The sequence below is a fragment of the Capricornis sumatraensis genome, chromosome 17 (genome assembly GCF_032405125.1).
Source record: "Capricornis sumatraensis isolate serow.1 chromosome 17, serow.2, whole genome shotgun sequence".
Lineage (NCBI taxonomy): Eukaryota > Metazoa > Chordata > Mammalia > Artiodactyla > Bovidae > Capricornis > Capricornis sumatraensis.
Genome location: NC_091085.1, coordinates 51,902,829 through 51,927,959, shown reverse-complemented (window position 1 = coordinate 51,927,959; position 25,131 = coordinate 51,902,829). Strand labels below are relative to the sequence as shown.

The 25,131-nt window shown below is 47.5% G+C and overlaps 1 protein-coding gene across 2 annotated transcripts in view; it reads left to right on the top strand.

Moving 5' to 3' along the window:
• The window catches only part of EP400 (E1A binding protein p400), an 86,936-nt gene extending 66,293 nt beyond the window's left edge, over positions 1 to 20,643 (top strand). For both annotated transcript variants that reach the window (XM_068989659.1, XM_068989658.1), the window contains 10 exons: positions 797 to 842; positions 925 to 1,034; positions 3,317 to 3,524; positions 3,639 to 3,835; positions 5,483 to 5,701; positions 7,496 to 7,691; positions 8,053 to 8,177; positions 9,679 to 9,825; positions 15,331 to 15,408; positions 17,710 to 20,643. In XM_068989659.1, the coding sequence (XP_068845760.1) occupies positions 797 to 842; positions 925 to 1,034; positions 3,317 to 3,524; positions 3,639 to 3,835; positions 5,483 to 5,701; positions 7,496 to 7,691; positions 8,053 to 8,177; positions 9,679 to 9,825; positions 15,331 to 15,408; positions 17,710 to 17,982 (1,599 nt within the window). In that variant the 3' untranslated portion in view covers positions 17,983 to 20,643. The remainder of the gene's footprint in view (positions 1 to 796; positions 843 to 924; positions 1,035 to 3,316; positions 3,525 to 3,638; positions 3,836 to 5,482; positions 5,702 to 7,495; positions 7,692 to 8,052; positions 8,178 to 9,678; positions 9,826 to 15,330; positions 15,409 to 17,709) is intronic.
• Positions 20,644 to 25,131: the final 4,488 nt, after the last annotated feature.

Sequence of the window (25,131 nt, the reverse complement as noted above, 5' to 3'; positions counted from 1 at the left end):
CCGCTCTTCTTGGTGTTTGGAAGTTTCTGATTAGGGCTTTGTGAAGTGTAACTGTGAAGAGGTCAACCTCTTCGGACTTGCAGAGCAGTTAGTGCAGACCTCCCTTTCCTGACCCTGCCCCACCCTCCCCTGAAGCTTGTGTACCCGTGAGAGGGAGGCAGTAAAAGGTGTTTAAAAAAGAATGGTAGTCTGACGGTCTCACGCAGCGTGCCCTGCCATGTGCCCTCTGTATGTGCATGGTGACACGTAAGACTCCCCCATGGGAAGACACTGCCACCTGGCGTGGGATGGCTTTGTTATACAGAGTTGTTTCCTCCCCGTGTTCTTTACTGCGTTTGCCACAGTGGTGTTTTTATGGGCACTTGAGCGGCTCTGTTCTTCCTTGTTCAGAAAACTAAGCACCTGCTTGGTGTGAGAGCTGCTGTCTGCCCAGTGGTAGGTGGTCAGGAAGACTTTCTGCAGGGCTGGCCCCTAGCCTGTAGCCAAGTGACACTAGTCAGAGAAGAATGGAAAATAGCAAGCACAGAGGCCCTGAGTTTTGACAAATATGGGGTTAAAAGGATCAGCGTGGCTGGAGCTTGGTGACTGAGGCACAGACCCAGCAGTGTCGGAGGAGGTGGGAGAATGGGTAGGTATGTGGGGAGGACGTAGGGAGAGATGGGGCTAAAGTCGGCCATATGGTCTGAGTAACCACGATTAAAACTTTGAATTTTATCCTGATGAAATGGAAGGCTTTGGAGCATCTGTGCAGGGGAGAACTTGACCTGAAATTAAAATGGTTTCCTTCCTTCAGCAGGCAGGAGCCATCAAAACATCCGTCACAGGGACGAGCATGCCCGCGGGTAAGAAGCCTCACGGGTGAGATGCCACACCTGGAGATGAGTTCTCTCCCGTCCTCCTGCCTCACACCCTCTCTCCCTGCAGGCACCGTGAGTGGAAATGTGATCGTGAACACCATCGCTGGCGTCCCTGCCGCCACCTTCCAGTCCATTAACAAGCGTCTGGCTTCGCCTGTGGCTCCTGGAGCCTTAACCGTGAGTTGTCCCTGCTCCTGGGTGTTTTGGGTGGTGTGCATGATCTAGGATGCTGCCGAAGTTGTAAAAAGAATTTCATTGGTGTAGAAATTACTGATGTAGTCTGAATTTCATAAAATACCAAGAATATTCAGGTGTGCAGAGGATGGTTTCCACATTGTTCTTTCTGAGGGAGAGGGTATTGAAATCCCCCACCGTGACTCCAGGAGGAGGAAGGGAGTGAGGGCGTATCTCTGACCTCACGGACGGGGTACCCCACGTGCCGTACTGACAGTTAGCCTGTGAGTGGATGGTGGCCATTGCACAAGTACAGGAGTGGACGGTGCTAGATGGGGCACAGGGCAGGGTGGTGGGTTTCTGGGATATCTAGGCCCAAGAGTAGGAAGCAAGAAGGGGCCAGACCTGGGCAGAGGGAATGACGCAGAGTGGCAAAACCCCTGAGCACAAAACCAGAAGACAGGGCACTTACCAGAAGACACACCTGCTGGGCTGTGATGTTTCACCATGAAAGGCAGAAGTGAGCAGATGAAACTGGCGAGTTTATGTTTACTCCTGAGCTCCAGCTTAGTCACGGAGCTAAAGATAACATGTGCCCCGAATGAGAAGAAGCTGCTTCAGAGTCAGCAGTGCATTTGGCAGATAGAGGGATGTCCTTCTTGGGCATTTTCTTAAATGTACTTATTTGGCTGTGCTGAGTCTTCGCTGCTGTGCGAGGGCTTTCTCTAGTTGTGGCAAGCGGGGGCTACTCTCCAGTTGTGGTGCACAGGCTTTTCATCACAGTGGTTTCTCTGGTTGTGGAGCACGGGCTTAGCTGACCTATGGGATCTTCCTGGAACAGGGAATTGAGCCCATGTCCCCTGCATTGGTAGGTGGATCCTTTACCACCACCAGGGAAGGCCCTTCTTGAGTTCTGAAAAATGTCTTTGCTGTGCAGGTGTTGCTGGTAGTGGTCTGGATGCATGGTGTTGGCAAAAGGATGGACACACAGATCCATGGAGTAGGATAGAGAGCCCAGAAATAGACCCACATGTACACTGTTGATTACTTTTTGCCAAAAGTGCTGGAAGAGTTCATTCAGTGGAGAAAGGACAGTCTTTTCCACAAATTGTGCTGAAGAAATTGCAGAGCCATGTGCAAAGCGATGGACTTTGACCTGTTTCACTAGTATTATATATAGAAAGTCACTCAAAGTGGGTCATAGGCCCCAAACTATAAAATTTCTAGGAAAAAAATAGAACATCTTTGCTACCTTGGTTTAGGTGAGGATTTCCTAAGATACCAAAAACCTGTGCCTTATGAAAAATTAATAAATGAGGCATCATCAAGAATTTCTGCTCTTTGGAAAACATTATTAATAAAATTAAAACAAAGGCATGGAAAATATACCTGAGAAAGAACTAGTATTTAGATTATGTAAAGATTCTTCCAGGCTTTCCTGGTGGGTCAGTGATAAGGAATCCTCCTGCCAGTGCAGAAGACACAGGTTTGATCCCTGATCTGAGAAGATCCCACATGATGTGGAGCAGCCAAGCCCTTGCGTTGCAGTTACTGAGCCTGTGCTCTGGGGCCCAGGAGCTGCAACTACCGAGCCCATGTGCCATTACTACTGAAGCTTGTGCACCCTAGAGCAGGTTCTCCACAAGAGTAAGCCACCTCAATGTTGAAAAAAAAAAAAAAGTAAGCCACCTCAACGAGAAGCCCGCTCACTGAAACTAGAGAAAAGCCCATGCAGCAATGAGGACCCAACATTAGCCCAAAATAAATGATGTGTATATATAAATATATAAAGATTCTTGCGTCAACAGGAAGGAAATGAACAACTTTTAATAGTGGACAAAATAGTTTTTTTTAATGGACCAAAGATTTGAGCAGTTACTTCAGTTGGGATGCCACGAGGCCTGGAGGGGGTGGGAGTGGGTTCAGGGCTGCAGCTTCCACGCCCGGCTGGGGATGGCCGTGGGGAGTACAGTCCTGTGTGTTCTGCGGGGACAAACATGGGCACCTAGATGGTTTCCTGGAAACCAAAGGTCTTTCGAGTGGGGACACCTGGACAGACACAGGGGAGGTGTGGTAGACGGGGGAGGGGACCTTCCTTTTCTGCGTGCTGCCACCTGCTCTAGCCCAGGGCACAGGTTTTGCGCTCACAGGTCTTTCAGCACTCTGTCAGAAGGCTTCGTTTTCTAGGTTTTAGAGTTTTGTGGCCTTTTTTCTTTACCCAGTGACTGTAGAGTCTTGAGTATCGCGAAGCAGCCTGACAGTTCTCTTCCCTACACCTTTTCCAGACCTCGGGAGGCTCTGCTCCTGCCCAGGTGGTCCACACCCAGCCTCGAGCAGTTGGTTCCCCAGCCACGGCCACATCCGACCTGGTGTCCCTGGCACCGACTCAGGGTGTTCGAGCGGTCACCTCCGTGACGGCCTCGGCTGTGGTCACTACCAGCCTGACCCCCGTGCAGACCCCGACCCGGTCTTTGGTGACTCAGGTGTCCCAAGGTAAAGGCAGAGTTGGTTTCCTACATGACCTGCCCTGCTCTTACAGCTCCTGAGGGCTCAGGTGCGTGCGTGTGTGACTGGGGGGGCTGCGGTCTCACCAGACAACCTCTTCAGCCACAGGGGTCCAGCTCCCAGGGAAAACCATCACGCCCGCACACTTCCAGCTCCTTCGGCAGCAGCAGCAGCAGCAACAGCAGCAGCAGCAGCAGCAGCAGCAGCAGCAGCAGCAGGCCTCTCAGGTGCAGGTCCCACAGATCCAAGGCCAGGCCCAGTCACCAGCACAGATCAAGGCTGTGGGCAAGTTGACACCGGTGAGCATCTTCTAGAAACCCTGACACCCCCGTGTGATGACGCCTTGTTGTGTCGTGTCATTCAGAGTATGTTCTGCACAACCTGCCATCGTCTTTATGTGGGAAGTGTGTGTATGTTGTGTTTAGAAACAACCTTGCCTACAGGGCCACTTCCATGATCACGTGACCAGCTTGTTCCCAGCTCTCTGAGGCCTTAATCCCCATTTCCAGATGGATCTTCCCACCTGCTTGCTTGTGCTGTGTGCAGCAGCTCAGGCTCCAGGGAGAACTTGAAGGCCACTGGACCCTTTTCCCAGCCTGAGAAAATGTTGGTGAAAAGCATTCCTCTACAGTTTAAGAGCCAAGGTGGTGAAGACTTGGTTTCTCTAGGAGTAGTTCATTTGCATTATCGTTTCTCAGTGTCAGTCATTTGAGTACTGATGTTCCTGAATTTTGCCAATTGCTATATCACCTGCGCTGTTATACAACCAAATACATTCATTTTAAAAGGAAATACTGCCACAAGTGGAAAAGCATTAATAGTCAACTTAGAAAGGAGCCAGAAAAACGTATGTAATAGAAACAAGATGGTATTTTAGAATTGCAGCTGGCCGTCGGAGCTGCCACAGTAAGTACCTGCCCTCGGGCCTGCCCCTTGCGGGTGACAGAGGGGCCCAGGGCCCTGGAGGGCCTGAGAACCTGCGAGCACCAGCCAGGACTTCATCCTGGAGGGGCGCGCGAGTGCACACCACAGAAACAAAATGTGACCAAGCTCAACTTTCCATCCTCTGTCACACCAGCCACAGCTCAAGGGTGCAAGGCCACACGTGACTGTGACCATCTCATTGGACAGCCCAGCTCCAGAGTATGTCCACTGCTGCGGAATGCTGACGAGCAGCACTGAATTAGGGTTGTTCAGCCCAGCAGGGGCGAGTTGTCAGAGCGGGTCTGTGCCGCTCCCAATGCTGTTGCCTCCCCCCACCCCCCACCTCCCTGCTTCTTCCGCTCTGTGATGGCAGGGCCTTCAGTCACCTGCTTCCTGCTTCCAGCTGCTCAGAGCCCCACTGACCCACTCATGCACCTGACTCCTTTCCTCTCTTCCCTGGCCCCTCCTAAACCAGTTGCAAAGTCCTTTTCTTTTTCAGCATCTTGAAAGAGATCTGATAGTCATGAATGAATAACTCAATATCAGTTTTCCTCAATAATCTTTTATTCCCTAGAATATTTTTATCTTGTTATTTTGACTTCTTTTAAAGACATGGGTTTATTTATCAATTAAACTTTTATTTGGAGACAGTTGGAATACAAAATTTAGAGCTACTGCTTATAATACATCTTAAAGTTTCAAGAAGGACTATGATTTTAAGACTTTTAGAATTTTTTTGATGATACTGCAGATTTAAATTAACTTGTTTATGAGTGATCAGAACCTAGAAATTTTGTGTCAGATTTGCTGATCTGTCAAATCACAGTTGCTAGTTTTCATCAGTGATAAACGAACACTTAAAAAATGTTTGGCAAAGGCCTGGAGGATTGTTTGCAGACTGCCTAGTAGCCACTGTTTTCTTCAGTATTTAATGGGTAGTAGAACAGTAACTTAAAACCAAGATATATACAAAGTGGAATACAGTTAATGTTGATGAAAAGATTACTTTATCTGGGTTTTAGGAACACCTGATCAAAATGCAGAAGCAGAAACTGCAGCTGCCCCAGCAGGCGCCCCCAGCACAGGCCCCAGCGGGGCCCCCGCAGCCAGCGGCTCAAGTGCAGGTGCAGCCCCCGCAGCCCACGCAGCAGCAGAGCCCCCAGCTCACCACGGTCACGGCCCCGAGGCCCGGCGCCCTGCTCACGGGCACCACCGTGGCCAACCTCCAGGTGGCCCGGCTCGTAAGTTCCCGTTGATACGCTTGTTTTTCCAGAGCAGCGTCTTCTTAACGTTTTAACTGAACTGTTATTGCTTGCTCAGGCCCTTGCAGGTGTGATGGTGGAGTGACAAGTAAAGACATGGTCTTTCCCCAGGAACTTTAAGTTCTCCTTGGAGAGGGCGAAGCACAGCACACGTATGGGAAACATTTACACAGTCGTGCTTTTCCAGAACATCAATGTCACAAAGCTTATGGCGGCCTGAGAGGTCAGGGAGGAGGGGAGCAAGCCAGACCATGGAGGGAAAGCAGGGTTTACGTGGGGGATAAGGGGACCATGAGATCTGGCACGTGGAAAGTATGTCGGTGCTGCCAGGTGGAGGGGAGGCTGTGGGAGGCAGGAGGCGAGCGAGTCCCCAGAGCTGGGCTACGGGACCACAGCGCTCCGTGAGCACGGCAAGATGTCGGAGATTTCCGAAGGAGGGGATGATGCTAGTGGGAGAGGGGTGTCTGGGACGGTCAGTCACAATAAGCAGAAGTCGAGGGAGTGTCCGGTGGGCCAGACTCTGTCCCACTTGGTGACATCTAGCACTAGGAACCCTGCTCTGGGCTGGGTGCTGCCTGAGCCTCTCTGCCTGTCACCTGATTGTTGCTGAGGTGGGAGTGGGTGCTGTGATGCTAACTCCATTTTGCAGGTGCAGAAACCAAGTCACACACCTTTAGTAACACCCAGATCCTACAGCTCGTCACCCACAACACAGCTGTAATTTGGGGGTCCAGGCTCTGCTTCTCGTGTGCTTCACTCTGAGTCTGTAAGAGAAGGGACCGAAGTGGATAAAAATTGTGAGAGCAAGCTTGGTGTTGCCTGTGTTCACAAAAAATGCCGATTCAAGTGAGCAGAGTAGTAATCACACTTGAAGGCCAGGTTGGGGAGCCCATTCCTTGAATGGGACTTACAGGCAGAAACTGGCTCCCTTTGGAGAGAGTTCTAGTCAGTTAAGCTAAGAAACGTGCACGTTATCTTACCCAGTGGTTCTATTTCTGTTACATTCTAAAGAAATAATAGAACAAGTACACGGTGATAAATATACAAACTTGTATTGGGAATGTTAGGAGAGAATTAAATCGCCATCACTAAGGAGTTAACTAAATAGACTGTATAGCATGCACATGGTGGAATAGTACACAGCTTTGAAAAAGGATTGTTACAAAAGGAAGAGACTCAGATTACAAAATACCTAAAGTTCATCTCATTTTACACACCTTCCCAGTGAGCCATACGGATAAGACATATTTTCTTTTTCTGAGTTTTTGTACATGTAAAAACGGGTCTATTTCCATTTTCATTTTTAAAGATACAACTTCAGGAAAGAAGTGTTTGGAAGCAGTGTGATAACAAAGTCTCAGGAGATGGGGCCCGAGGGTGGCCCTTGGGAGGCTGTGGCAGTAGTTTCAGGGTAGGGTTGTCACTGAAGGACTAGAGATGAGACTGGGAGACGTGACAGTCTGGGGCTGCTGTGAGGTTCTGAGGTGGAGGGCGAGGCAGAGGCGCACGTGCACTGTGGGACAGGACGGGAGCCGTGGCTGAGCGGCAGTGTGCCCGGGCACACGTGGGGCTTTCTGAGCCCTGCTCTCTGCGTCTCTTGGTGATGGTCAGGTGGCGTAGGCAGCCCACAGCAAGATGTTTTCTGTTAGCTGAGCACCACATTGCACCTTCATGAATTTTTCAGTTTCTCACCACTTGACCTCTGGTGGGAAATGTTTGCAGATGCATGGAATCCTGAATATCTCTGGACTCTCCATTATTTTCATTGTCTAGACCCGGGTCCCCACTTCACAGCTGCAGGCGCAAGGGCAGATGCAGGCCCCAGCGCCCCAGCCGGCCCAGGTGGCACTGGCGAAGCCCCCGGTGGTGTCAGTGCCAGCAGCTGTGGTCTCCTCGCCGGGCGTCACGACCCTGCCCATGAACGTTGCTGGGATCAGTGTGGCCATCGGGCAGCCGCAGAAAGCCGCAGGTGCCTGTCTCACACCACCCCTTGCTCCCCCTGCACGTCACCCCCTGCTTACGGCCTTCAGTGGAGCTGACGAGCCTTTTCTAGTAGCCATGGCCCTCAGCCCTCTTGTGTCACAGTGTGTGTTAGCGGAGGTGTCCATTGATTTAACCGTTAACGTTCTCAACTTCCCAGACCTTTGTCTGAATATTATTATGAACCCAGAAACATTTAAAGTTGTCCTAAGGGACGGCTTTATTTGTCTCAGCACCGTTTCAAGCTGTTGTTTTCTATAAAGAAATCACTGAAGCTGAACTCAGTGTGAGTCCCGAGACCTTGTTCGTCCCTGGTGCTCGTGATTAAATGATCTGCTTGGTGTTCGCAGGACAGACTGTCGTGGCCCAGCCCGTGCACGTCCAGCAGCTGCTGAAGCTCAAGCAGCAAGCCGTCCAGCAGCAGAAGGCCATCCAGCCACAGGCTGCCCCAGGCCCTGCCGCTGTCCAGCAGAAGGTACTGGGTACTGGGGCCCCTAGTCATCCCCTCTGCATTTGAGGTGGGCCCTGCTGCCAAGCATTGGGTGCACAGAAGTGGAGAGGGTCCTGAATGGGCCCTGCCTGGCTGCCTGGCCTCTTCACACAGGAGACCCTATGGTTGTGGGCTTGGGCAGCACAGAGGATGGTCTTAGGGTTTGCCCTGGAGGGAGAGGGACCCCCATGCACCGAGGGCTTGTGGGGGCAGCCATGATGGACTCAGTCTGTGGAATTGCATGACTGGGGAGGGGCCAGAAGGATTCCAGGACACGGGCATAGCTCACGGTGTGTGACCCACCTGGGTGTACCGGACAGATGGAGCCAGGCCACAGCTGTCGAGCTGTCAAGAGGAGGCCAGGCAAGGACTGTGTCCATGTGAGAGAGTGTGTATACGCTGGCACTCATGCTCAGAGCATGGATGGAGGGAGGGAAGAGACAGCGGACAAAGGTACTGCAAGAGGAGTATTGTCAGTGTGTTTGGTGATACCCTGACTGAAAAGGCTGGGAGGAAGCTCTGGGCTGATTCAGCTCCCAAAAGCAAGTCCTCCTTGGAGGTGGGGGTTCGGGGTTGTACTTGCAGGCCCCGTGTTGACGAGCAGGAGCAGAGTGCGAGGCATTCTGTTTCCCATCTGCTTCTGGTGGCGTGAAGCCTGGCCTACAGATGATGATGTAGGCTGATCATCGTGCTGATTTCTGACTGCTGATAGTGAACTCCATGTTGTATCTGTTTTCTGAACCGGAGCTGGAACATTCCCTCTGTGTGCTGAGGGCTCTGTGGGCGCTGGCACCCATTCTCAGAAACTGACACGTGAAGTGACTTGTGAGTGGAGAGTGCTGGGCAGGGAGGCACTGTGGCTGGACAGGCAGGGCTGGGTCAGCATGGAGGCTTAGCCAACATCTAAAAGAGAGAAGGACTTTAGGAACGTGCTGGTCTGTATGTTCATATGACTTGAAAGAAGACTTTTGAGACCTTAAAAATGTTTGTTCGTGGAGATGACTTTTTAACCAAATATATGGTCTGTATATTACACATGGGTTTCTGAATAGTATTTAAATTCTCCTGGCAGGGAAAGCTAAAAATCAGACTAAAGGTGCAAAAATTGTGCATATAGTTTGTTTCTATTTGTCCTAAATGTGTTTGAGTATATGTCAAATTCTTAAAATTAGATTTGAGAAATTGTGCACGTGTGTCTCCTGTCTTGTCAAGTTCACTCACTCGCTCACTCACCTGATGAGCTGACGTGGCCCCAGGTTCTGAAGAGAATGTGGAGATGAAGCCCAGCCTGGGTTGTGAGGGGACCTCCCAGGAGAGGAAGGGATGACCCAGGACTGAGTGCCGGGGGTGGGGGCAATGGACAGGCAGGGCTGGGAGCTGGGATGGTCAATGCTGTGGGCACCTGAGGGCAGGCAGGGCCCGGGAGGAGGCCTGGTGGCTCTGAGACGGGGACGCAGCTCTAACCCTGGGCGGTCTCTTTCCTCAGATCACAGCACAGCAGATTGCTGCTCAGGGCCAACCGCAGAAGGTCACCTACGCCACCCAGCCAGCCCTTAAAACCCAGTTTCTCACCACACCCATCTCCCAGGCCCAGAAACTGGCCGGGACCCAGCAGGTGCAGACGCAGATCCAGGTGAGTAGGAGGGAGCCTGTGGACTGACAGCAGACTTGGGGGACCACAGATCAGCACCCCATGAAACGCACTGTGGGGCCCGCAGTGTGGCCTGGGGACCGTGCTGAGGGCCCACCGCAGTGGCAGCCTTTGTGCTGGTGCGGCTCCTCCAGGGCTCGTGGTCGTCCTGTGCTTCAGGAACTCGAGAGCTCTGTCCCTCTGCTGCTCCCAGTGCCGCCCAGCCCAGTGTCACACATCCTGTGGGTCCTGCGTGTAAGCGCCGCATGTAATGTCTGGGATGGGGTGTGGGGCTTGGGCACACACCCCGCTGAGGCGCTGTGTGGTCCCCTGGCCTCCACCCACGGTGGCCCAGCCTGCTGTCTGCCTTCCTCTAGCAGCCGTGTGATTCTGTCCTTGGTGAATCTGCGGATTGTTGGGGCCCCTTTCAAGGGACGAGCCTGTTCGGGGCTTCCCGGTGCAGTTGTACATCTTGGTTCACCTTCGGGTCTATGTCACTTTTCCCAGCTTGTAGCTTATCTTCTCACTCACTTTATGAACAGAAGTTCTGAATTTTGAGTCAGCATATTAAATGTTCATATCACAATCAAACTGACGGGGTTTTTGTTAGAATTACATTGACCCTGTAGATCAGTTTGGGGGAGAGTAGACATCTCTACAGCCTTGACTTCAGATTCACCAACGTGAGACACGCTTTACTATTTACATCTTCTTTAAGGCCCTTCAAGTAAGTTTCTTATTTTTTTCCCATAAGGCTCTTATTGCTCATCTTGGGTTTATTCCTGAGTAATAGCGCTCTCTGCTGCTCTGCTGTAAGTTCCCTCTCTTTCGTGTGTCTCTAAGGCACTGTGTGTGTTGACTTTTGAATCCTGCAGCCTCAGTCTGTTCTTCTATCATTTGTGTTGACACTGTCACCTGTGAGTCCTGGTGGCGACTCCTTCCCCTTCCTCCTTGCCATTCTTCCTGCTCATGAGGGCTTGTAGGGCAGACGCAGACAGGAAGCTCGGCCACATCGCTCTCCTTACGGTCGTTCTGCAGGGTTGGGTTTTTAAACTCATCCTTCAGCACATAAGAAAATTCCCTTCTTGATCTAGTTGGCTACAAGTTTTTGTTCCTTTGGTTGTTTGGTGTTTTGTCTTTAAAAACCCTCTGTCTGCACCCCTCTCCTCGTGGTCGCTCTAGTCTTGAGGCTGTGAGCCCATCTCTACTGATGAGTCCAGATTCATATCTGCAGCCAGTTGCCATTCCTCACAGGGTTTTTATTTGTTTTTATTATGTTTCTTGACTGTGGCAGGTCTTCGTTTTGGCACTCGGAATCTTGCATTTTAACGCTTGGGCTTAGTTGCTCTGGGGCATGTGGGACCTTAGTCCCCAACCAGGGATCAAACCTGCATCCCCTGCATCAGGAGGTGGATTCTTAACCACTGGACAACCAGGGAAGTCGTGTCCCTGCGACCCCCGGGCACAGTTTTCATTCCAGCTGCCTGAGGATGGCTCCTTGGAGGTGTGCACCTCCAATACCTGAGACCCTCCTGTGCACTGCAACTCCTCTTCCAGCCCCAGGACAGCAGTTCTTTCCTGACCTTCAGCCTTACCTGGCCCAAACCCTCCGCTGCTCTTCACACTGCAGCCCTGGCCCACCGCTGATCTTGCAGGGAAGTGTGCTGAGACGTGGTTTGTGGTAGTGTGGGGTGTGGCTGTGGGCTCCCTTTGTCACCTCCAGGTCAGGTTTATTCTGTCAATTATGAGAGAGGTATATTAAAAGCTCCCATTCTGGGACTTCCCTGGAGCTTCGGTAGTTGGGACACTATGCTTTCAATGCAGGGGGCATGAGTTCAATCCTTGGTCAGAGAACTAAGATCCCACATGCTGCATGGCCTGTCCAAAAATTGGAAGAAAAAAATCTCCCATTCTGATTTCGGATTTATCCATGTTTCCTTATATTCCTTTCTATTTTTGTTTTTTATATTAGGTTTTTTATTATTGTGTGTATGCTAAGTCACTTCAGTCATGTCCAACTCTTTGTGACTCCATAAACTGTAGCCTGCCAGGCTCCTCTGTCCATGGAATTTTCCAGTCAAGAATACTGGAGTGGATTGCGATTTTCTTTTCCAGGGGATCTTCCTGACCCAGGGATTGGACCCTGGTCTCCTGCATTGGCTGGCCGGTTCTTTACCACTACCACCACCTGGAAAGCCCTTTATTATTAGCTACACATAAATTAAACTTTTTATTTCTCTGAAGTTCTGTTTTGGTCTGGCATCCTGCTCTGCCTCAAACTGAGAACTCCACCCATTTTGTGTCAGAAGTTTCTGGTGCATGTTTCCCTCTTGCACTTTATCTATTTCACACACGTCACGGAAATGGTCGGGTGGGTGCTGCTGCACTGCCTTCGTCCTGCCTCTCAGCTTTGGTCCTCTACCTGTGACAGATTTGCTCGCCTTTGTGGCAAGACCTGGAAGGGTGGCCTTTAGCTTCCATTTTGTTTGGGTTTTCAGCTTGTCCTGTTTTCTCATTTCTGCCTTACTTGTCTTCTCTTCTTCCATTTGTCTATCTATTTTTGTCTTTATGTTTTTTCTCCTCTTCTTGTTTGAAAATCGCCTGTTCTCTCTGGGTTCTCTGAAGCGGTTATCCTCAATTGTCCATGTGCAGGTCGCCTCTTCACAGAGCAGCACGAGCCCATCCCAGCTCTGCTCTGTGTGCTGGCCTGTCACACTGTCACTCTAGCCTTTGTGCCCACGTGTGCTGTGATCACAGTTCTCTCCTGTGTCATTGTCACTTTTGTGTAAAACTACTTGTCTTCTGCTTGAAGTCCATTCTTTGGAGTTTCCTGTAGTGTTTGAAAATGCATGTATTTCACTCTTGTTCCTGAAAGGTACTTCTGCTTGGTGTGGAATTCTAGACGAACATTTATTTTCTCAGCACATTAACAGCTGTCCCTGTTCCTGGTCTTTTATTGTTGATGAGAAGTCAGATGTCTGTCTAGCGGGTCACTGCTTCTATGTAACTTGTCTTTTCTTGTTTTCTTTTGAGATCTTTTCTTTGTCCATCTTTGTAATCTCAGCATTTAGCCCAGTGTCTTGTGTATAACTGTTGCTTGAGAAATACTGGTGGTCTTGAGACAGGCTGGGACTTGGGGCCTTTTGCTGCAATACTTGCACCTGGACAAACACTTCCTATAGCATCAAACTATAAAGAAACTCTGTGTGTGCCTGCTCAGTCATGTCTGACTCTTTGTCATCCCACGGACTGTAGCCTCCCAGGCTCCTCTGTCTGTGGGATTTCCCTATTAAGAGTACTGGAGTGGGTTGCCACTTCCTTCTCCAGGGGATCGTCCCAACCCAGGGATTAAACCCACGTCTGTTCTGTCTCCTGCATTGCAGGCAGATTCTTTACCACTAGCACTGCCTGGAAAGTGCCTTTCTTTGTCTTGGGTTTGACGCCATGACGCCCTGGCTAGGTATCTGATCCCCTGGCACCTGGGCATTGGCCAGCCGTTACTGCGGTAGATGCCACCGCTGCTCCATCTCCCGCCCTCAGTGTACCTTCAGTCTTCTGTGTTTTCCTCTCATTGTCTCTTTGTGCTATATTCTGAGTAACCTGCCTCCCATTTCAATGCTTTTCCCTTTTGTTAGGTCTAATTTGCTGTTAAAAGTTTGCCGATTGAATTTTAATTTTGGTGATACTTACTTTATTCTTATTCTTTGAAGTTTTGTTTGTTTTTATCTCAGATCTGTGTGGTCTGTGCAGTTTCTTGTTCACCTGTGTGTTTACAGGCTACGCACAGCAGCGTACTATTTTGTGCACGTCTGGTGATTCCTCTATTTGAAGTCAGAGTTCATCTGATTTTACTTATTTCTTTTCCACTGTTCTTGCCTCAGGAACTGTGGGGTTTTTGTCTTTATAGAAATTGTCTTGTTGTGATCCAGTTTCCCTTGAAGCTTGTTTGTGGGAAGGCTTTGAGGTTTGGGTGGAAGGTAGGTTCTTCTGCTAGGCTTCTGTGGGTGCAGTCAGGACGGCATGAGCTTGTGGCTTGAGGGTTTGGCCTCGCAGCCTGTGTCTCCTCTTCCCCTGCCCAGCACTGAGGCCTCAGACAGGTGACTTCCTCACAGACCCTTTGAGTGACAGGATTGCAGCTGTAGGGGGCAGCATGAGGCCATCCTGTTAGCTCCTCCTGAGAGCGGGCTTGGATGCGTCCCCTGTCTGCCACACCCGGGGGGTGGTGAAAACCCAGTCTAAGGCTTCACCTGCAGCACAGGGTCTTGGGAGCCTTGTTATGGCTTGGGGTCTCCCCTCTTTGCTTAGATTTTGGAGCGGGGAGCTCTGGACTATCTGCAAATTTATTGATGCATTTGAGATGTCACCTTAGGGGAGGGGTGGGAGGGAGCTCAAGAGGCAGGGGATATTTATATGGTTATGGCTGATTCCTAGTATTGTATGGCAGAAACCAACACAGCATTGTAAAGCAACCATCCTCCAATTAAAAAAATAAAGAGGGGCTAGGGTAAAATAAAAAAAAATAGGTGTCACCTTAGTTTTATCCACGGCATTTCAGCATATTCAGTGTCTGCCCGTCTGAGCTGTGGCCCATGTGCTATAGCAGCTGACAGCCCATCTTTCCTGTCAGAGGAAGCACACAGGGTTTAGTCAGGAGTTGCTTTGATCTCAGTGAATTCTATTCAGAGTTTTTGATTTAAGTTATAGTAAACTAGTAAATGTCTCTTGACTAATTTTAATTTCTTAATGAGAATTCATATTTACTCAGAGCTTGTTATTTGCAAGTACATCATATAATTTCACATTTTCTCTAGAATTATCTTGGGCAAGACTTATTTTCATCCCTGTTCTACCAATTAGAGGCCTGAGCAGGGTTTCCATGGCCCCCAGCAGCTGCCCACTCGGGAGCCCCTTCTGCTTCTGTGAGCCGGTGCCCCTGAAGCCCTGAGTAGACAGATGGCCTGAATTGTCTTATTGTGTCAAGACAGCACGATATGCAGGTTTACAAAAAGTGACCATCAGGTGGAAAATTTTGTTTTATAAAGAGGAATATCTCAGTTGTGATGAAGAAAAATGAGGAAGTAACCACTTTTTGGCACATCTCTGGACTAGGGTTGAACCGTGGTGTTGGTCCAGGGCACTTCACAGTGGAAGCACTCCTGGGATGGCACCCAAATGTTCCATCTTCCATTTAATTCTCTCATATAAACTTCCAGAAGTTTTAGTAAAAGAAAAATGTGACTGTCTGAAATATGAGACCAATAAAGCCTCAGATTACAGATGATTACAGATTAGGAAGACAGTTGTTATTCAGTGCCAAAGTGCAATAACCAATTTTCTGGATTCCAGGTGAGCACACTTTGAGAGTTTCTATTTTGTGGCATCTGACTGCGGTTTTGTTTTTGTTTTTGTTTTGCATTAAGACCTGAGAAGGAGAGAAAGGGTAAGAAATCTCTTTTTGTGCACACATTGATTCGGCCTCTGTGTTTGGCCTTTTTTCTTTTGTCCAAGGTTGCAAAACTCCCTCAAGTCGTCCAACAGCAGACACCTGTGGCCAGCATCCAGCAGGTCGCCTCTGCTTCCCAACAGGTAGGGTCCGGAGACCAGAGCCACCTAGGAGGTACTCACAGAGAGAGATCTTGGTTTCATCCTGAGGAAACAGAATTTTAATTCCTAGTGAACTGCTTGTCATTTTCATAGTACAGAAAAAGCAATTAACTTTGGGAAAAACATTTGATATCATTAGTGTCACATGTACAGAGAAGGGGCTCATTTCTGGGCTTCTTCCTTCAGCCAGTAATCTTAGGTGTATCCTGACAGCTGAAGCCACCACACATGAGTTTTAGGGAAACAAAAGAGAATCTGCTCGTATTGACCTTGCATTCAGAAGTAGAAATAATACAGGCAGCAACCAGGGCTTATTAGGTTGGTGCAAACGTAATTGCAGTTTCTGCTTTATTGAAATTTGCTGTTTGATACCGGAATACATTCTTAATAAATGTGGTTGTGTTATACATCATTTTAACATGCAGTTCTCGCTTTATGTTTTTTGCTAATGACTTATTACTTCCTGTTTATTTTAGATTTATTTTAGACTATGGAAATGTTAGACAAAAAGCAAATCTGAGTGATTTTTTTTTTTTATTCAAATTCAAAATGGGTCGTAAAGTAGGGAAGAAAACTCACAATATCAATGACGCATTTGGCTTGCTGCTGCTGCTGTTGCTAAGTTGCTTCAGTTGTGTCCGACTCTGTGCGACCCCATAGACGGCAGCCCACTAGGCTCCCCCGTCCCTGAGATTCTCCAGGCAAGAATACTGGAGTGGGTTGCCATTCCCTTCTCCAGTGCATGAAAGTGAAAAGTTAAAGTGAAATGGCTCAGTCGTGCCCGACTCTTAGCAACCCCATGAACTGCAGCCTACCAGGCTCCTCCATCCATGGGATTTTCCAGGCAAGAGTACTGGAGTGGGGTGCCATTGCATTTTCTGCATTTGGCCTAGAAACTGCTAACAAACATACAGTACACTGGTGGTTCAAGAAGTTTTGCAAAGGAGGTGAGAGCCTTGAAGATGAGGAGCGTAGTGTCCAGCCATCGGAAGTTGACAATGACCAATTGAGAGCTATCATAGAAGCTGATCCTGTTAGAACTACCTGAGAAATTGCTGAAGAACTCAGCATCAACCATTCTGCAATCCCTGGGCATTTGAAACAAATTGGAAAGGTGAAAAAGCTCAGTAAGTGATGCCTCATGAGCTGACTGCAAATTTAAAAAAATCATTGTTTTGAAGTGCTGTCTTCTGTTACTGTACACAGCAATGAACCATTTCTCGATCAGGTTGTGACATGCTACGAACGGTGGATTATTTTTACGACAAGCAGTGACAACTAGCTCAGTGGCTGGACCAAGAAGAAGCTTCAAAGCACTTGCCAAAGCCAAACTTGCACCAGAAATGGGCATGGTCACTGTTTGGTGGTGTGCTGGTGGTCTCATTTTCTGAATTCTTTCTGAATCCTGGCAAAATCATTACATCTGAGAAGTATGCTCAGCACATCAATGAGATGCACTGAAAACTGCAGTACCTGCAGCTGGCATTGGTCAGTGGAAAGGGCCTAATTCTTCACAACAATGCCCGACTGCACATAGCACAACCAATGCTTCAGAAATTGAACAAATTGGGCTGTGAAGTTTTGCCTCATCCACCATATTCATCTGACCTCTTAGTAGCTTTTTGCAGGGAAAACACCTTAACCACAAGCAAGATGCAGAAAATGCTTTTCAAGAATTCATTGAGTCCAGAAGCACAGATTTTTATGGTACAAGAATCAGCAAACTTACTTCCCATTGGCAAAAATGTGTTGATTTTAATGGTTCCTGTTTTGACTAATGAAAATGTGTTTGAGCCTAGTACAATGATTTAAAATTCACAATCTGAAACTGCAATTACTCTTGCACCAACCTAACACCTTCCTAACAGAGCCTAGCTTTCGGGTTCTTACCATTTTATTTACTGCTGAGAAATATAAAAGTATAAAAGCAGTGCTTTAAAATAATTTTATTTTGTTCAAAATCACACTGGCATGTAGATTTCAAGAAACCAAATGGTATTAGAATCTGAACACCAGCACTGTCAGTCCCGTTGTTGACTTGTGCATTTCCTCAGAGGCATCATCCACTTTTAGCCTAAAAGCACCAATAGTTCAGTGTTCTGACTTTTGTTTGGTTAGAAACTGGAGGTCCTATTTTGACATGGTGGGTAGTTTTTACATTTCACAGATGCATTTGTGCTAGCTAAGTTTCTAAACACCCCTCCTTCCCGTACCCAAGAATGTTTAATATTGTGTGTCACCTGACATGCATTTTCTCCACTGTGTGTTTCTGTTTTGGCTCAGGCTTCCCCACAGACTGTGACTCTCACCCAGGCGACAGCTGCTGGGCAGCAGGTCCAGATGATCCCTGCGGTGACAGCGACAGCACAGGTGGTGCAGCAGAAGCTCATGCAGCAGCAAGTGGTGACCACAGCGGCCGCCCAGCTGCAGACCCCTGGCGTCCCCACCCCTGCCCAGGTGCCAGCCACCTCCGACAGCCCAAGCCAGCAGCCCAAGCTCCAGATGAGGGTCCCTGCCGTCAGGTTAAAGACGCCCACCAAGCCTCCGTGCCCCTAGTTGGGACAGAGGGGCAGCCCCAGGCAGGCTACCTGTGTGTCGCACTGTCCCACCAAGATGGGATAGACTTTATTTACTGAACCCTGGGACTGGGTCCTGTGGGATGTTCGGCACCTGGAGCAGCAGTCCTCAGCGAACACCCTTTCTGTGTTATGTAACTGGTTGAAAAAGTGACAGTGGCAGTTTTTCCTGGATGTTTGACCTTTAGTTTCTCCTCCAGAGCAATAGTGCTGGGTCTTGAAAGCCAGCTAGAATTTCTCTGTTAGTGTACAGTGTTTTGCACATTGCAAGCAGCCATTTGGAAGGTGCAGTGAGTCATAAAGTAGAGCATATGAAGCTAAAATGTGGTCTGACAGCATCTGCCTCTGTTTGGTTCTTTATTCCTATTTGAAAACACAGTATGGGAGGAGAAAAACTGTCTAATATCTAAGGTAGGTCATCTCAGAGAAAACCAGTGTGGTTTTTTCCCTCCTTCCTAAAATGTGACTTGTTTGGACCCTTAAAGGAGAGGCTTAGTACTGATACACATTGAAGCACATTCATAACGTGTCCCCAGCTGGTGTTGAAGGGAAGTGACCTGAGGTTGAATTTTCATTCCAAAGAGCACAGGTGTGGCTTCCCCTAGAGTGACCAGTTTCCATGTAAACGGAACCTTTGGGACTGTTCCCATCCCAGTACATCCACAGTATTTTCCCAGGTTTTGGATAAACTTGTAATTGGACTTAGAGTATTGAGGCAGCTCCTGAAGATTTTGTGAGGCTCCCATCTGGGAGTGGTTCAGGGCCCAGAGTGCTGTGCAAGGGTTGTCACATTGCAGAGTGCACTGCTGAGTGCAGGGTAGGGCAAGACGCCCACTGAGGGCAGGTAGCCTGCATCGCCCCTTTGCTCTCATGCCCAGCCCAAGCGTGACCTGCGGAGGTGAGAAGTCTCTGTGTACAGGTGGTGTGTTTATGCACCTACAAATATAATCTACAGAAATGGATGTGGTGGCATCTTCATACTAGACTTGTCATGTCTCATCTGTGAGTAGATCGGCTGCTTGGGTTTCTGCCTAAAGCAGGGAGCTGTCCAAGCTCTGGGGTGGCAGCCCCATGGTTGAGGGGCAGAGAGGTGGCCCTGTGTTTGCTGCTTTTAGGTTTTTTTTTTTTCCCACTATGGCAACTGCAGTGGACTTGATTGGGTGATGATGTCTGCTTACCTGGAAGTGTCCACCCAAGGAAAAGGCACATGTCTGATGACACCCTCTCTGCTCTGTCTCTGTGCATATTTTACAGTTTTGGTCCTGGAGATCAGGTTGTGTGAGGTCTCTGTGTACTAAGGAACAGTTCTAGCATACCAAGAGATTTTTCATTTTAACCAATGTTTCCTCCCCCTTTATATCACTTTTTATGACAAAAAGGAAAGTATTCTGTCCTGAATTTTCCTTATTTCCCATCAATTTATGTGGACAGTAATATGGCAATTGATACCTTAGTGAAGCCAACTAAGCAGCTCATTTTTGCCTTCTTGGCATGAAATTTGGAAAAAAGTTAAAATCAGGTGTTGAAAGTGGGAGGGATTTAACATTTCAATAAATTGAACAACCAAAACAGAACACTGTAATACCAAACCACACCAAACGGAACACTTCTGACTTGTTCATTGTGCTTTGGCACCTGCTGTGATGAGAGAGTGCTGCGTGCAGGAAATACTTCATAGCTGGGTGCTGAGGAGAGTTTCTACAGTTTTTTTAATCCTCAAATGTGCAGAGCTAAAAAGGAATTCTCCTTTTCAGCTTATTTTAATTTGTGCAGCCGATGGTTTTGTTCTTTCATGGAGTGTTGACGGTCTCTTTGTAGATGGTGGTGAAATGTTGAGTGTTTAGAATATCCTAGAAATAGCTGCCTGAATAGAAGTCCTCTATTAATCTAGAACACTAGAAGAGAAATTTAGAAAAGTCTCTCAAAAGCCTTCTAAGAGAACAGAACTGGAGTCTGAATATTTGCAGTGTGGAACTCCTGCCCTGTCTTACCATGTGAGTGAAAGAAGTTGTTTCCTTCGCAATTCCCTGTCTCAAGATATGGGAGAGAAAATAGTTTTATTGGTCTCACTCAATTTAGTTAACATCTAGATGTCGCCACTGACCTCATAGTCTTCAGTAGTGTCATTTGTAGGTAAAAGTTCCAGTGTATTGTTTTCTTGACCTTCTGTTTTAAAGGTTAAACTTTCCATATTTAAGTGTGAGTTTAGGGTGGTGTTTTCCAGGTTTCCTCAGATTGATACTGTTGGCAGAAACCCATATTACCTTGCAGAACAGGGTCCCCACCCCCGCCCCACAGTGCAGTGGTAATGACTGAAAGAAATCTTCAGAACATAAAATATAAAGACAGCAGCCAAACACTGTCAAACTGGAATTGGCCATCACGGAAATCAGTCACGCAGTTTTTCATTGATTCAGAGGCATTTGCTCTAGTAGGGGCTGGGCGGTGGTCAGAGGGCTGGGGGAAGCAGGAGACTGAAGTGAGCCTCTTCAGGCAGAGGCTTTCCCTTTTGCCACCTTCAGGATTTTTTGTTAACTGTTGTGTCCAGATAGCTGTTGTGTTTTAAAATATAAAGAAAGAAGACTGAAATTGTAAATACTTTGTAAACATAATCATTTGTACTTGAATAGTAGGGTTTTAAAGGGCACTGATATCCCACCAAACAAAAGGTATAATAAATTGACCTTTTTATATGCTTGCTTGTTTTGTCTTTCATAGAAAACTACTGTTCAAGTTAAAATAAGATATTAGTTGTATTTATTTCATTCGTGTGGAAACAAAATACAGAGAAACCAAGTAGTGTTGGAAGCTGAAGTTTTTTTCTCCTTGCCTCTCCCCCACAGGGTAGAAGGAACTAGAAGGAATGGAGTCTTTCAGTGAAATCACCAATTCTCTCCTCAGAGACCATGTGTTCCTGGCCACTGTGTTCCAAAGCCACACAGGGAGGAAAGACCTGGGTGTATTTTATTATTCATAATATTCTTGTTCTCCAGTACTACCTTGTACAAGGTAGCAGTGTTTTCCCAGCTGTGCTGTGGTCCTATTTTATCCTTTTTAGCAAATATTTATTGAAGCATATCACATGCCAGCTTTATCACTGGTGATGGAAATTGTTTTTGAAAAAGCAACACTTGGTTCATTTCTTTAAGAAAATCAAAGCTAATGAGAGAGATGGAAAATTATTACTTTATTCAGCTGATGTTTATTGAGCATGTGAAGTGAAGTCACTCAGTCGTGTCTTTGTGACCCCATGGACGGTAGCCCACCAGGCTCCTCCATCCATGGAATTTTCTAGGCAAGAGTACTGGAGTGGTTTGCCATTTTTTTCTCCAGGGGATCTTCCCAACCCAGGGATCGAACCCAGGTCTCCCACATTGCAGGTAGAGAGAGGCTTTACTGTCTGAACCACCGGGGAATCCCTTTATTGAGCATACCATGTGGCAATTTGTTTTTAAGGCTCTGGAGCTAAATCTATGAGCAAAGTAGAAAAGGAGGTTACATTCTCCTACTCCAGACAGATAATAGAAGAATTCAGAACAGTGTAAGTTCCATGCAGAAACAGGGACAAGGTCATGACAAGCAATCTGGATTTCATTCTAAGCAAATGGGGAAGGTTGAAACCTGGAAGGTGACTTGATTTTCAATTTTGAAAGCTCACCCTGTCTGCAGTGCAGATGGTGTTTAGTGGGAGCAAGAGTGAAACCAGGGATAGACACACTGGACCATCTCCCTGGTCACAAGAGAAAACAAATTATCCCTGTGGACCTTTAAATCCCAGCTTAGCCTATTAGGCATTTTCTGACTCCCCCCAACTGAAAATAGGCACTCAACCACCACCTCCCTTTCTCAAGCTGCTCGGCCTGTCTGGCCTAGCCTTATTTTCTAATTGGTTATTTACTTGTTGATGTGTGTCCCCTCCTCCCTAGATTGCAGGTTCTATCAGGGCAAGGACGAGATGTGCTTCGTCAACGTTAACAGGTAATTAAGTATGTGGTGAGGGGGTGGACCGGACGGGGGAGGAGCGGACGGACGAGTTAGATGCAAAACGGAATGATTGAACGAGGGCTTGGGCCCTGGTGACCGCGGGAGAACAAGGCCGGGGGAGTGCGCAGGCGCTGACCGAGCACCGGCGCGCAGATCCCGCCTCTCTTTCCGGTTCCTACACCTTCGCCCCGCCCCGCTTCGCCGACGCTGCGCCTGCGCACTGGGCTAGGCCAGTCGGCTGGTAAGCTGGAAGGGTCCGGTCACCCTTTCGGCTGACGCAGCTCTTGCCCCGCTGGCGCTCGCCGTCGCGTCGCCGGGCAGCCACGGTGAGTGCAGAAGCTTGTCCGCACCCGGGCGGGGGGCGGAGGGCGGCTCATGGCGGCGCAGCTTTCAGCCCCCGCGCCCGCCCGTGGCCCCGCGGTTCCCCCGGCCCACCTCACCCTCAGTCCTCCGCAGCACCCCCGGTGACTGCCCTGGTGACTCTCCTCCCGGGTGCCCCCAGCTGGCCCCTGGGGGGCGCTGTCTTCGGTGCTGACGCCTCCGGCTGCTCCGCCGGGCGCGTCAGTCGGAAGAGGCGCTTCCCCACCCCCTCTCTCCGGAGGCCTTCCCCAGGACCCAGCGAGAACTGCGGACACCTTTGCGTAGTTTCAGGGACAGAAGTCTGTCCCCGAAGCTGATAAGGATTCCTTCCTCACGGAAACCTGGTTTAGCTTCGCGTAGCTCGCAGTTCACGTGCGAAAAAGCTCTAGGCTCCCAGGCTGCCAGATTGGGTTATCGGTTCCCCTGCCTCACGGGGCCGGGGTCTGAGAATGAGACGTGCTGTCTCAGCGTCTGCAGAACTGAGGGCGTGGAGGGTCTCTCAAAACCAGGTTTATTTTCCAGATGCGATGTCGAATCTTAAAATCTTCCTAGGGGCTTTGTGTATTGTGTAGAGATGGCCAACGCCTACAAATGACTCAGGTATTGCACACACATTTCTCTAACCTTTAGTCAAGCAAATGGACATGTTGTTAGTTTATTTATAAAAGTGTCTACTTAATGTTGACGTCGAGGTAATAGATAAATAGAACTTTCTCCTTTAACAATATGTAGCAGATGAGATTGCAAAGAAAAATAGGTTTAATGAGAACAGTGTGATACAGAGTACTTCTGGATGTGACTCTGTGTACTCCTGGGCCTGTTGATACTGATGGTTCATAATATTAATAATTAAATATCAGTGATCATCATAACAATTTCCTTTATGGATGCCCCAAAGCAGTGCACTTTTAATATTTGAAAGTTGATGATAATGGAATGTAGGGGTCCTTGGGGAAGTTTGGGGAGGATCATCAGTTGTTGGGTGGTATAAGAATATGGTTTTCAGGAATGACCCTGAGAACTATGGGGCACTACACGTTTTGACTAGGAGAACAAAATGATCTAAAATGATTCTTGGTCCCTCAAAGTTTTGGTGACACCGACCATGTGGAGGAGAGTAGCGAAAGACTGTGCTCGATGCAGAGTTGTGGTGCTGAGGTACTTTAAGAAGAAGGAAAACCCAGCTTTGCTGTTCTACTCTGTTTGTTTCATTCCAGCTGCCACAGAGATTATATATTTGTGTCTGACTTTTTTAAAGTACTTACTTATTTATTTACTTCTGTATTTGGATGCATCAGGTCTTAGTTGTGGTATTGCAGGCTTAGTTGTCCCACAGCATGTGGAATCTTAGTTCCCTGATCAGGAATCCAACCCATGCCCCCTACATTGGAACGTGGATTCCTAACCACTGGACCACCAGGAAAGTCACCTGGCTTATTTTTGTATTTTGACTTATTTATTTTTGACCACACCACAGCATATGGAATCATACTTCCCTGACCAGGGATTGAACCTGCCCTTCCTGCATTGGAAGTATGGAATCTTAACCAGTGGGCCATGAGGACAGTCCTACAGTTAGTTTTTAAATATTATAAAATATAGTCTCATAAAAATTCAAACAACATAGAAAAATAAGAATTCCTTTCTGTTCTCTGTCCTTCTTAGATCTATTTACCCCACCCCACCCCACTTTTTTTTCCTCACATAATAGATCTCCAACATCTATTCAAGAGATAAACAACTTAATTCTTTTTATGACTAATAATAATCCACAGTGAGCATATACTATATTTATTTCATTATTCCCCATTGATGGGTTTTTCACTTAGAGTCCGGCTTTTACCACTACAGAGTCGTACTAAGGTAAGTATTTTAAAAAAAAATTTTTTTTTAATTTTTTAAATTATGAAAGTATGATAACACATTTACAGGAGACCTGGAAAATACAGAATAAAGTTACATAGATAGATCCACTATCACAATTATTTTTAAGTAGATAAATAAAGATTTTTAGTTGGATTTGGTTTCAGTATCAAGCTCTCAAAAATAATAGAATAAAAAAATGATTAAAAAAAATCAATACAGTATTGTAAAGTAAAAAAATAAAAAATAATTAATAATAATAGAATGAATAGACAGAAATGTAGGATATAGTAGACCTGAAAAATGCTATGAACCAATTCAACATAATTAAATTTATACAGTTTTCACCTAACAGCAGAATAAAAATTTTATTCAAGTTCCCATAGAGTATAAACCAGGAGACACTGCAACATATTCAGAAACATAAAACAAGGTGCAAAGATTTCATGGTATAAAGGTATTAAATCGTACAGTCTTTTCTCTTATCACTGTGGAATTATGTTAGAAATCAGTGTCAAAAGATATTTGAAAATAACCCATGTATTTTCAAGTGCAATGGGACATTTACCAAGAGAGATCTTTGATTTTAGTCATTGAAAGCTGAGGTAAGTATTTTAAAATGTAGGTCGTTCTGCTTTGTTTCTATAGATTCCCATTAGTAGGAACCAAATTAGGATATTAGGTCAAAGATATACATACATAAAATCGTAATAAGGATCCCGCTGTATAGCACAGAACTCTGTTCAGTGTTCTGTGGCAGCCTGGGTGGGAGGGGAGTTAGGGGGAGAATGGATACATGTATATGTATGACTAAGTCCCTTTGCTGTCTACCTGAAACTATCACAGCATTGTTAATCAACCATTCAGTCGCTCAGTCGTGTCTGACTTTGCAGCCCCATGAATCACAGCATGCCAAGCCTCC